The 13687-nt window shown below is 40.1% G+C and overlaps 1 protein-coding gene across 1 annotated transcript in view; it reads left to right on the plus strand.

The window, feature by feature from the left end:
* The window catches only part of MRPL48 (mitochondrial ribosomal protein L48), a 50893-nt gene that overhangs the window by 24667 nt on the left and 12539 nt on the right, over window positions 1-13687 (plus strand). Inside the window, exon 5 of the mRNA XM_070425599.1 lies at window positions 11176-11345. Coding sequence (XP_070281700.1) covers window positions 11176-11345 — 170 coding nt within the window. The remainder of the gene's footprint in view (window positions 1-11175; window positions 11346-13687) is intronic.

A 13687-nucleotide genomic window follows, 5' to 3' on the forward strand; every position in this document is an offset into this window, starting at 1 on the left:
CAGCCCCCTGTCCCCTGTCTGCCAGCAGCCCCACTCCCACCACTGCCGCTCCCACGCGCTGACAGCACCAGCCTTGCTTGCACCTGCTGACAGTGTGGAGCTATTGGGGCCAGCGCCAGCAGTGGGTGCAAACAGGGCCAGCGCTGTCAGCGGGTGCAAGCGGCGGCTGCTGCCCCAATCGCCCCTGAGGAGCAGGAGGAGGTGGAGAAGCCCTCAGGGGCTATCAGGGCCAGCAGCCACCACTCGCACGTGCTGATGGCGCCGAGCGATCAGGACCAGCCCTGGGCACTGGCAGCTGTTGCGAGCAGCTGCTCTGGCACCCTCTGCAGGTGCAAGCCGGGCTGGCACTGGCAGTGGGTGCGAGCGGCAGCTCCAGCGACAGCAGCAGGTGTGAGTGCCAGGTGGGACTGCGACATGTGGGAACAAAGAATTTCAGTAACCACCAGAGGCCCGCCCCAATGACAGCAAATGGTGTTCCACCTTGGTCTGGTGCCCCTGCTCACCTGCTCCACCATCCCGCTGCTGCTGACGCCCGCCATGTTCCACGCACGCCCCCTGGTGGTCAGCACACGTCATAGTGACTGGTTGTTTGGTTGTTCCGCCATTCGGTCTATTTGCATATTAGCCTTTTATTATATAGGATACTTTTTTTCTTTCATCTGTAAGTCCCAGCTTGACCCACGGCAGTGAGAGATCACATTTTAGAGCATATCTACAGACCTCATTATTCTTTCAAAGGCCTTCATTATTCTGTTGAATGTAAATGCTTCAGAGTGTTTGGAATTATTTTTATTTGACAGAAATAAAAAATAATATAGTCCTTCATATTTATATAGTGCTAGGTCATTTCTCCCAAGACAACTTATATACTTGCCCTCAGCTGTTATACTGCCTTCAATCTTGGGGCAATAGCAGCCCAAGTATCAGAGAATTGTCAAGAGGAAGGTGTGGGAAGATGGAACAGAGGCAATATAAATTGCTGTCAGTTTGTAGTTGTTATATATTCTATTTTCTGGCCCTGGTGTATCTTTTGTAACATAGGTTAATTTACTTCCTTTTTATAGACTAGCCCCTTGGACTCCAGATAACTTTTCTCTGGGAAACTTAGTGAATGTTATTTTTACTGTTGACATGAGGAGACATCTGCCATTTCTGACACCTGTTTATTTTGTTGTAGCACCCTCAGATAGATTAGCTCTGTGAGGAAAGTGTGGCATCATTCCTGGAAAAATCAGCAGCTCAGAATCACTTTATGGTGACAGTCCTAGCTTCCTGGGAACAGAAAGATTGGTTTTACCAGTCCAGTGACTATAGGGCCAGGCATGGGTTATAGGACTGGCTTAGATTCCTATAACCCATGTCTAGCCCTATAGTTGGCTCAGGAATAGTTGTTTTAAACTAGCATCCATGTTTTCCCTGAAGTATAACTCTTGTAACTCATTGAAAAGAAAGACCATCATTGAGCATCTACTATGTGCCAGGCACTGTGCGGAACATAGATGATTCTCAGGTGAATGAGACACAGTAGACAGTGGGCTGGGAAAGATAGTGCTCAAAAGTGTAACTAAATACACACTGTAAGTACTTTACTAGGCAGAATGAATGAAGTATCAAGAGAACAAAGATAAAGAAGCAATTCTCCCTGAAAGGGTCAGTAAAGGTGTTAAGGAGTTCAGTTCAACAAACATTTATTAAGTGCCACCTGTATTCTTACAGTGAGTATATGAAACGACCAGACAGTCCTCCAGGAACATCCAGTTGCGTGGGGTAGCTGGAAACACCAGTACTGTAAAGAGTTTCCCAGGGCTTTTCCAGCCACAGAGAGAGAGACTCCTGTGAAGGCCTGACGTAGCCTGTGCCGTTGAGCACCCTGAGCTCCAGCCCACTGGAATCTCATTCTGCCTTGTCTGTTCTGCTGCATGACAACAGTGTCAGAGTTTTAGATGGATTCATATTTGATGTGATGATAGTAATGATCCCATTCCATTTCCAAAGTGCTTTCACATACATTATCTCAATGTCTTTCACACCATATGCCCTCAGAACAGTGGTGATCCTTGAATCCCTCCTCAAGTTTACTACTAATATAATCTTCTATACTTTAGAAAGGCATTAAGTTAATGGATATAATTTTCTAAATTTCAAAATTTTCTCCCATCAGTTTTACTTGATAAAAACAAATATTAACAGAGAAACTCATATATGTTTTCATATTTTTTGAGATGCAGAGAACTCCATTTATATAATATTTTTTCTAGTGAAATTGTTTTTGTATATGATGAAAGTATGTTGATGAGTATTTCATGTTGTTTCACAAAGAAAAACATGATTTTTTTGTTGGATTTTTGCAACCAACAAATTTGAAAACCAGGCGTTTTGATTCACCAACTATCCTGTGAGGTAGACAGGGTGGAAAAGGAAACTGATGTGCATAAATGATTTCTCTATGACCATATGGCTAGTAAATGACAGTACCAGAATTCAGTTCAGTTCAATTCAACATTTAATATTGGTGGGCTCTAGGAATAGAGAAATGAATGTCACATAGTACCTTCTTATATGAACTGAAATAGTGGTTTGGCTGCCATAATAGACCCACTTAATCAAGGGCTTAAATAAGATAGAAGCTTATTTCTTTCACCTAAAGATATAAATAGATATTCTTCCAGCTTTTGGTTTTGCCACACATCATATTGCTTCTGTCTCATATCTGAGATGGCTGCTCCCTCTTCAGCCATGTCTACATTCCATTCAGCAGGAAGGGGTAAGGGAAGGCCACATAACCATGCCTCGTTGGGAATGTACATTTTATTATGAACGGTCATGTGCCCAGCTAAAACCCAGCAGTTCCACTATCAAAGGAAGAGGAGGGAATAGATATTGAAGAAACTGGCAAGCTCTGCATACTTTCCTTAAAGGATAAGACAGAAGTTAAGATAAATGCTTTGAGATTAGACAGACCTGAGTTAAAGATTTGGCTCTGATGCTTCTTAGTTGCATGCCCTTGGGTATGTTTGCTTAACTTTTCCAAGCCAGTTTCCTTGGCTTAAATAGGGAATTATACTTCCCAATGTTGTTGTGAGGAGTAAGTTAAATAAGAGAATTTTAAATACTTAGCACAGTGTCTGGTACAAATAGCCTGTAAGTGGTGATAATGATGATAGCATTAGTTTCTCTTTTTATAATCCCATAGCATTCTATTATCCTCCCTTGAAACATTCATCTCTTTATATTATTTGTTCTGTATATGCCTTTCCTGATAGGTTGCAAGCTTCAGTGAGCAGAGACTATGGCTATATTACTATCATATCCCTAATGATAACCCTTATCTGACCCATCACTAGTGGTCAGTAAATATTTGTCGAATAAATGAATACATGTGATAAATGATAGTAGTGTATTAAGGAGTTGCTGTGGGAACACAGAGGAGTAGTGCCTAACTTTGTCTGAGGAATCAGGGTAGGCTTTCTGGAAGAGCATGAGCTGAGTCTTAAAAAATGAATAGGATTTACTCACATTAAGGGTATGGGGTAAAGAGTCAAACACTTTAAGCCCTAACCGGTTTGGCTCAGTGGATAGAGCATCGGCCTGCGGACTGAAAGGCCCCAGGTTTGATTCTGGTCAGGGGCATGTACCTTGGTTGCGGGCAACATCCCCAGTAGGGGGTGTGCAGGAGGCAGCTGATCGATGTTTCTCTCTCATCGATGTTTCTAACTCTCTATCCCTCTCCCTTCCTCTCTGTAAAAAAATCAATAAAATATATTTAAAAAATAAAAAAGAGTCAAACACTTTACAGGGAGGGGAAACATTCTGGGCAAAGGTGAGAAGACATTGATTCTGGAGATGCAGTTGGGAAACTTTTAATCGTTTTTAATCCTGGTGTTTCAAATGGACACTAAGGGATGAGGGTACATGAAACCCTGAGGAGTAGGCAGGTCTGGATCAATCTTTTTAAAGATACCACTTATTAGCCCTGGCTGGGTGGTTCAGCTAGTTAGAGCATCATCCCATACACCAAAAGATACCATTTATTGAGTAACTACTATAGACTGCTCATTGCCCTTTCAACTGTACCCATCTGAGGTGGTTTATCTTGGTTCCCTTAGAGCAGTGATTCCCAAAGTGGGCGCTACCGCCCCCTGGTGGGCGCTGCAGCGATCCAGGGGGGCGGTGATGGCCACAGGTGCATTTGTTTTAACTTTTTTTGTATTACCTTTCTATTCTGAGTTCAATAGTTTCATAATTTCAAACTTCAATGTTTCTAATTTACACCTTTCTTTACTATATTTTACAGAAAAGGTAGAAACATTAATACATATATCTTTCTGTTTAATTGCTATTAAAAATTTAAAAAAATTAATTTCCAGGGGGCGCTGAGTAATATTTTTTTCTGGAAAGGGGGCAGTAGGCCAAATAAGTTTGGGAACCACTGCCTTAGAGGGATAATCAGCATGGTGCAGCAAGGTAGTTTGTTCCATGGGAAGCGGGCTGCTCTTTATGATTAAACTAGAGGCCCAGTGCACGAATTTGTGCATGGGTGGGGTCCAGCCGGCCCACTCTGATCGGCCAATCGGGCTGGGCCAGCTGGGGGAGGGAGGCCATGGGCAGTTGGCCGGTCAGCCCCGCCCCCTGGTTGAACTCCCAGTCGAGGGGACAGTTTGCATATTAGCCTTTTATTATACAGGATTGAGAGGATCTGCTCTTTCAAATGTGTCTTTTCTTTCTCTCTGACCTGTAAGCTCCTTGAGGCCTGGGACTATTTTCTATTTCTTTGGTGTCTTTTCTTAGAGCAGTTGAATCAGCACTTTGCACACTGCAGGTGCTTAATATTATTCTGTAAAGCATACCAATAGGATACCAGGAGCATGCTTACCTCTATTTTATAGTAATCATAGTTCTATGTACATTACTCAACCTTTTTAAAAGATACCATTATTAACTACTACATACTAGATGCTATAACTGCTATATGCTGGGCTTTTAAAAACATTATTTCATTTTACAAATGGTATATTTAATTTAATCATCCAATATCAAGTGGTTATTAAATGTGGTTATTAAATTCTCCTAGCCTCCCTTCTTTTCCTGCCTGGCTCTCCTTCATGTTTAAGGAATATAAGACTCAGAGCGATTAAATGACTTCCCCAAATGGCTAGTAATTTCCAAAGCCAGTATTTGAACTGAGGATGGTCAGAATTCATCTGATGTCTATGCTATTTCCATTTCATATAACTTCAATATTTTTAGCCTTACAAGAGCCTTAAGTGTTAAAGATGAACAAACTGACACCCAGAGAGGACAGTCAATGTCAAGTAATGACTAAGCAGACAGGATTTGAGTTGATTTTCTTTGGCTTCCATCTAAGTCTAGTGCTCTTTATGCAACGCCACCCGGTCAGTGCCAGGTCTTCTGTTTGGTGTATGTCTTGTGAGTGTGCCACATTGAGTTGTAAACATAATCACTTGATTTCTATGCTCCTTCCAGCTCATTATGGGCTGTTCAGAGTACCATCACCAAATCATTCAAGATCCCAAGTGCAAATTTTTATATTTCCATTGGCAGAATTTCTGGAAGCTGAATATACATTCAGCATATCAGCCTTTTCATTTGAGGATGATACAGTGCCTTCCCAACTTTCCCACCCTGGAGGATGCCACTTATAGTGATACTATTTGCAGAAGTTAGAGGAGAGAGCCTGAGCTGCTAAACACAAAGTGGTTACCTTTGTCATTTCCTTACTATTGTAACCTTAAGCCAGTCATTTCCCCTTTCTGGGCCTCAACATCCCCCTTGTGTAAAATTAGGGAGGGGAGAAAGGAGAGACTAAATCATCTCTAAGATCCTTCCCACCTATAGCAGCCTGTGATTCTAATAAGACTCCTTCCTCTACCTGCTCTTTCCCAGCAAAGTTTCCCAGTAACCTGGGCAAGTCATGTGCCTTCAGAGGACCTTAGTTTTCTGTCTGTGAAACAGGGTAATAATGTGGATATTTCTGTATAAAAATGGTTTAGTAATGTATCCCATGGTTCGTTTTGGGGATCATAGTGCAATCCTACAAGGATCTAAGAATGGCCACCTGGGCCACCCCACAGTGAATCCAGGTCATTCACAGGAGTACCAAAGTTTGATGGTGGACAGTAGTCCATCTTCCCTGCCACCTTTCTCCTAGCCTCCCTTCTTTTCCTGCCTGGCTCTCCTTCATGTGCGGTCAGGGTGGCCTCCCCAAAACACAGCTCTTAGTCATGTACATCCATGGCAGTCATGAAGGCCTGAACTCAGGCATTTAGAAAAGAAAAGAAGGAAATGAAGTGAAAAAGATTATGCAGATAAAATTATAGGAATTAGTGACTGATATTCTGTGCATTCAAGCTCTTGCTGGTTATTCTGTGCCCTGGCTCAGAACTGAAATCTAATATCACAATAGGCTCCTGATGGTGTGGATCGCTCCAGGCATATCTAGGCCAACACGGAAAAGCAAGAGAGATGCCAAGAGGGATACTGGAATCAGCTTTCTTTTTTTGTTCCCCTAAAGCGACACCTTTGAAAAGCCCTGGCATTTTCCCTGGTTAAGAAAAAGCTCCTCTCTGTGCTGGAAAATTTCAGCCGCTCCCCATTGCATTCCTACTCAGCATTCGTCACAGATCTGACTGCAGTGCTGGCTGTCAGGATGAAAAGCCTGGATTGCCGCATTTGGCCACGGGTGTGGTGGCCTCTGAAGAGAGAGCCAAGCTGCTCCTTGATGGTTGGTCTCTAGAGGGGAGTGTCTCACTCACTGCAAACTGGGGACCTTGTTAAGAACTTCAGGAATGCAGAGGCTGCAGCGGAAAAATCCCTGCATTTGGCGGGGGAGGGTCAGATCTAGGCTTTAGTTCTAGGATCTGTCCTGTCTGGCTGTGTGACTCTGGGGGACTTATTTAATCTCTCTGGGCTTCATATTCTTCCCCTGCAAAGATGAAGAACTAGGACAAAATCATCTCTAAATGCTGTCCTGTTCTAAAATTCTAAAATAGTGCATCATTGCATATTTTCTCTGCCAGGCCCTGTGTTAGATCTGAGGAATATAAGAATGAAAATAGCCCTAGCCGGTTTGGCTCAGTGGGTGGAGTGTCGGCCTGCGGACTGAAGGGTCCCGGGTTTGATTCCCATCAAGGGCACATGCCTGGATTGCGGGCTTGATCCCCAGTAGGGGGTGTGCAGGAGGCAGCCGAGCAATGATTCCTTCTCATCATTAAGCTTTTATTTCTCTCTCCCTCTCCCTTCCTGTCTGAAATCAATATATTTTTTAAAAGATGGAATAAAAATAGTATTAAAAGTTAATATTTATTGAGTGCTTAGTGCCACAGATTGTATTAACCACTTTACATACAGTGTTTTCAGTTCTCAGAACACCCTTGTGAGATCAGGCCAGTCATCAGTATTACTGGCCTCATGAAAAGACTGTCTGAGTCCTCTCCCTGCTTCCCGCTATTGGGCCCCTGCTCTCTTAGACTGACCTGGAGAGCAGTGATGTACAAGAACCATTCCAGGTGCTCTGCCAGGAACCACTCTGCTGTGGCAGCCACTAGGCCGTTGGCTGTTAGATAGGGATGACTAAGACATGTAAATAGAGATAGATTTGTTTTCCTTTTTCTTAAAAAAAAAAAAAGATTTCTACCAAACTTCAAATTTATTATAAACCTCCAGTAATTAGGACAGTGTGGTTTTGGCTCAAGGATAGACAAATAGTCCAGTGGAATAGAATAAAAACTACAGGAGCAGATCCACATGTCTGTGGATACTTATATGATGAAAGTGACATGCAATGGTGCTGGGTTAACTGGACTGGTGATCATGTGGGGAAAAAATGGCTCTTGATTCCTATTTCATACCATATACAAAAATCACTTAAAAAATGAGCTGTAGATCTAAATGTAAATGTTAAAATCATCAAACTGCTAGAAGATAACATACAAGAATATCTTCATGATCTTAAGGTAGACAGATTTCTTAAACCGGACACAAAAATCACTATGACCACAAAGGAATGAATAAATTGAATTACGTTAAAAATTAAAATTTCTGCTCATCAAAATGCACAAATAAAAAGTGCCAGGGGCCCTAGCCAGTTTTGTGGTTGAAGCGATGGCCTGCAGACTAAAGAGTCTTGGGTTCAATTCCTGGTCAAGGGCATGTACCTGGGTTGTAGGTTTGATTCCCAGCCCCAATCAGGGTACTCATGGGAGACAACCAGTCAATGTGTCTCTTTCACATTGATGTTTCTCTTTCTCTCTCCCTTTCCCTTCCTTCCACTCTCTCTAAAAAAATCAATGGAAAAAATATCCTCAGGTGAATATTAACCAAAAAATAAAATAAAATAAAATCCTATATAATAAAAGCCTAATATGAGAATTGACTGAATGGCAGAATGACCGGTTGCTATGATGCACACTGACCACCAGGGGGCAGACACTCAATGCAGAAGCTGCCCCCAGCCCGCAGGCCCCAGGCCAGCCAAGACAGATGCCAGCGGGGCCCCTCCCCACTCCACCCCCCGATCACCCCACTGGTTGCCCCACAGATCAGCCCTGATCACAGGCCAGGCCTAGGGACCCTACCCATGCATGAATTTCGTGTACCTGGCCTCTAGTAGTGAAATAAAATAAAGTAATTCAGAAGTAGTATGTTAAAAAAAAAAAAAGTGAAAGGGGCTCATCCAGTGTGAGTGGTTGAGCACTGACCCATGAACCAGAAGGTCACAGTTTGATTCCTGGTCAGAGTAGGTGCTCAGATTGCAGGCTCAATCCCCAGCGGGGGGCATGCAGAAGGTAGCTGAACAATGATTCTCTCTCATCATTGATATTTCTAACTCTCTCTGCCTCTCCCTTCCTCTCTCTGAATCAATAAAAACATATATATTTTTTTAAAGTGAAAGGGGAAGCTCCTGAGAGGGAGAAGATATTTACTGAACAAAGGAAAAAACTTCTTCAAATTGATATGAGAAAGGCAGATGACCCAATTTTAAAAAATGGGCAAAATATTTGAATAGGCAGGTAACAAAAGAGAGCATCCAAATGGCTAATGAACATATGGGAAGGTTCTCAGGCTCAATAGACTTAAAGGATATGCAAGTTAAACCCCTAATTCATTACTACTTCATACCAACCAGAGTGGCTCACACTAATTAGAAAACCTGACTATACCGAGTTTTTTAAGTGTTAGCAAGAAGGTAGAGCAGCTCTAACCGGTTTGGCTCAGTGGATAGAGCGTCGGCCTGCAGACTGAAGGGTCCCAGGTTCGATTCCGGGCAAGAGCATGTACCTTGGTTGTGGGCACATCCCCAGTAGGGGGTGTGCAGGAGGCAGCTGATTGATGTTTCTCTCTCATCAATGTTTCTAACTCTCTATCCCTCTCCCTTCCTCTCATAAAAAATAAATAAAATATATATATATTAAAAAAAAGAAGGTAGAGCAATTAAAACTCTCACTTGCTCTGGTGGGAGTCTAAATTGGAAAGCACTTTGTAAAGCTCTTTGAGAATATTTACTAAAGATGAACATATGCATAATCTGTAACTCATTAGTTCAGGTTCTAGGTATATCTACAACAAAATTGCATACATATGTTCATTGAAAATACATACAAGAACATTGGTAGCAATGCTCTTATTCATAATGGCCCACACTGGAAGTAACCCAAATTCCCATCAACAGTAAAAAGGATAAATAAATTGTAACACATTCATACAATAGACTAGGAAAGAACTGTTGTTTTACCTAATGTATGCTGAATCTTACAAACATAATGAATGAAAGAAGCCAGACACAAAAGAGAATACAGTGAATCCTTTCATTTTTGCAAATTTCAAAAAAACAAGCAAAATAACCCTCTGGTTTTAGAAGTCAGAATAGTGGTTACCAATTTGGGGGGCAAGAGATTTTTTTGGGTGTTGGTATTTCTTGTTTAGGATACCGATTAAACAGGTATTTTAACTTTGTGGAAATTGGTTGAGATGTATAATTATGCATTTTTCAATGTATTATATGACAATAAAATTTTTACTAATTTTTTAAAAAACAGTATATTCTAATTTTGAATTGATAAAAGATTCACATTATTAAAAATACTAGAGGCCCTGTACACAAAATTTGTGCACTTGCAGGGGGCAGGTCCCTCAGCCTGGCCTGCACCCTCTCGCAGTCCAGGAGACCTTGGGGGATGTCTGACTAATGGCCTAAGCTGTCAGTTGAACACCTTTAGTGCTGCTGCAGAGGCAGGAGAGGCTCCCACCACCGCCGCTGCAATTGCCAGCTGTGAACCCGGCTTCTGGCTGAGCAGCGCTCCCCTATGGGAGTGCACTGACCACCAGGGGGCAGCTCCTGCATTGAGCGCCTGCACCCTGGTGGTCAGTGCGTATAGTGACCGGTCGTTCTGCCATTTGGTCAATTTGCATATTAGCCTTTTATTATATAGGATAGAAGGGAAATAGTATAAAAAGTCTCCTTTCCACCTCTATGCTCCAGCCATCCAGTTCCCTCACTGGTAACCAGCCAATGATATAGTATATTTGTGCATCCTTTTAAAGATATTTTTTTGGATATACAAGCAAATAAATATCTATGTAATTACACACACACACACACACAAACACACCTATTCTTTTTGCATATATGGCATACCTATCCTTTTTTATATGTATGACATGTCTAAACATGTTATTCTACAGTTTGCTTTTATCATCTAATTTATTTTAAAGGCTTTTCCATATCAGTACATAAAGAAATTTCTTTTTCCTTCTTACAGCTGCATAATGTGCTTGTAAATGGGTGTTCCATGATTTATTTAACAAGTTCCCCCTCTTGATGGGCATTTATGTAGGTTTGATTATTTCTAGTTGAGAAACTTTCTTGATGGAAGGTGAGTCTCAAGACAAGTTAATTGTAGAAGACAGTCACTGTATTCATCTTAAAGTAATGCCAGCAATATTCTCTTGCCTTTCATTGGCTGATGTCACAGCCCAGACTGGCAAGGGAAGCTGCCCATTCCTTTCCAGGAGAACTTCATTTTGTAGGTACGATAACCTAAGAAAAAAGTGGTACATTTATATGAAAGATTAATTTTTAAAAAAATTTTTTGTAAAGTTAGAATTTCTTATATAATAGTTTGATTTATCTTCTTTCTCTTTTTGTTTTCTGTTTAGCCCAAGAAGAAGAAGAAAACAGTGGAATTGAGAGCCATTAATTTGGGGACAGATTACGAATATGGGGTTTTGAACGTTCACATGACTTCATATGACATGGCCCTGGCAGAGAGTTATGCCCAATATGTTCACAACCTCTGCAACCATCTCTCCATTAAAGTGGAGGAAAGGTATGAAGGCTATCTTTGTATGAAATATTCTTGGTGTGGGTAGCATGCTCTGCTTTGTTGTTGATAAATGAGGTTTTGAGATATAATTTACATGTGGTAAAATTCACCCTTTTTAGATATACTTTGCCACAATCAAAATATAGAAGTTTTATTATTCCCAAAAGTTTCCTGGTGCCCAGGTATAGTCAGTCTCCTCCCCTTTCTGTCCCTTTCACATCCCTGGCAACTACCAATTGATTTTCTGTCTCTGTTGTACATCATGTAAGTAGAATCATACAATATGCAGCTGTTTGGCCTCTTTCACTTGCCATAATGTGTTTAAAATTTATCCATGTTTTTGTAAGTATTTTATTACTGAGCAGTATTCCATTAAATGGTGATTTTAATTCACCAGTTGATGTACTTTTGGATTGTCTCCAATTTGTTGGTAATTATTAACAAATCTGCCGTAATCATTCTCATACAAGTTCTATAGTTTTAAGTTTTACTTTTAGGTCTGTGATCCATTTGGAGTTATTTTTGTATATGGTGTGAGATATGGGTCAAAGTTCTTTTTTTTTTTTTAAATATACATATCCAATTGTTCAAATACCATTTGTTAAAAAGATTTTCTTTCTCCATTGATTTGTCATATGTCTTCTTTTCTCCTGTATAATTACCTAAGATTGGGATTTAGGGATTGTATAGTGAATGTATGTTTAACTTTATAAGTACCGCCAAACTGGTTTCTACACTAGATACACCATTTTGTATTCCCACCAGCAACATATGAGAGTTCCAGTAACTCCTTATTCTGGTCAGTACTTGGTATTGTCAAATTTTTTTAAAAGGTATTCTAATACATACATACTGGTATCTCACAGTGGTTTTAATTTTCACTTCCCTAATAAATAAATGATGTTGAGCATCTTTTCATGGGCTCATTTACCTTCCGTATATCTTTTTTGATGATGTGTCCAAATCTTTTGTCTACTTTTAAAATTGGGTTGTTTTTTATTACTGAATTATTAAAGTTTTTACAATCTGTTTTTGGATACCAGTTCTTTTTCAGTATGTGTTCTGCAAATATTTTCTCCCAGTCTATGGCTTATCTTGTTACCTTTTTATCTGAGTCTTTTAGAGAGCAGGAGTTTAAGTTTGATGAAGTTCAATTTATCAGTTTTTTCTCTTATTGTTCATGCTTTTGGTATCAGATCTAAGAAATCTTTGCCTAATCCAACATCACAAAGATATTCTCCTATGTTTTCTGGTAGAAGTTCTATAGTTTTAAGTTTTACTTTTAGGTCTGTGATCCATTTGGAGTTATTTTTGTATATGGTGTGAGATATGGGTCAAAGTTCTTTTTTTTTTTTAAATATACATATCCAATTGTTCAAATACCATTTGTTAAAAAGATTTTCTTTCTCCATTGATTTGTCTTAACATCTTCTGAAAGTCAATTAACCATGTATGTTTAGATCTATTTCTATTCTCTATTACATTGCCAGTACCACAATATCTTGATTACGGTAGCTTGATTACTGAACTAAAACTTTGTTCTTATTTTTCAAAATTATTCTGGCTATTCTAGGTTTTTCATAAATATTTTAGAACTAGTTTGTTGATTTCTACAGAAAAGAGCCTGATGGAATTTTGTTAGGATTGTGTTGAACCTGTAGATAAATTTGAGGAGAATTGACATTTTGTCTATTTTAATTCCTTTGATTCATTAAGATGGTATATGTCCCCATTTATTTAGGTATTCTTTGCTTGCTCTGCTTTTCATTTACTCTTTGGATTTGTTGGAAAACTGTAGGAGAGGAGAACTAACATTTACTCACTATCTGCTCCAGGCCAGGCACTTTACATAACTTACCTCAGTGTTTCAGAAAATGTGGGATGCCCTTTTAAATTCTCATTCAACTTAATATGTCAAGGATAAATTCTTTGTGTGGTTCTGTTATGTTCTTAACACCACTCTAACACTTCCTATTCTTTATAACAGAGAGGCAACCTCTGGTTCGCGTCTTTGGCTACCAATAGAATTTAGCTAGAATTTTATAACATTATTTTGTTTTCATTGTATTTATTTTTAACTTACTTTCTACTTATGACAGCTGATACTGGCTTTCCATTTGTAGTAGGAACATAAAGTCAGGTTTATCGATATATAATTTACATTCAGTAAAAATTCACCCTTTTAGTGATCAATTTCTGAGTTTTGACAAATACACACAGTAGAGACTAAATACCATCATAATCAAGATATAGAACATTTTCATCATCCCAAGAAGTTCCCTCCCCATCCCCCCAGTCCCTGGCAAATACAGATCTATTTTCTGTCCCTATAGTTTTTGCCTTTT

Source organism: Myotis yumanensis, unplaced genomic scaffold (assembly GCF_028538775.1).
Source record: "Myotis yumanensis isolate MYYU_CA2020_CCGP unplaced genomic scaffold, mMyoYum1.0.hap1 SCAF_10, whole genome shotgun sequence".
In the NCBI taxonomy this organism is placed as follows: domain Eukaryota; kingdom Metazoa; phylum Chordata; class Mammalia; order Chiroptera; family Vespertilionidae; genus Myotis; species Myotis yumanensis.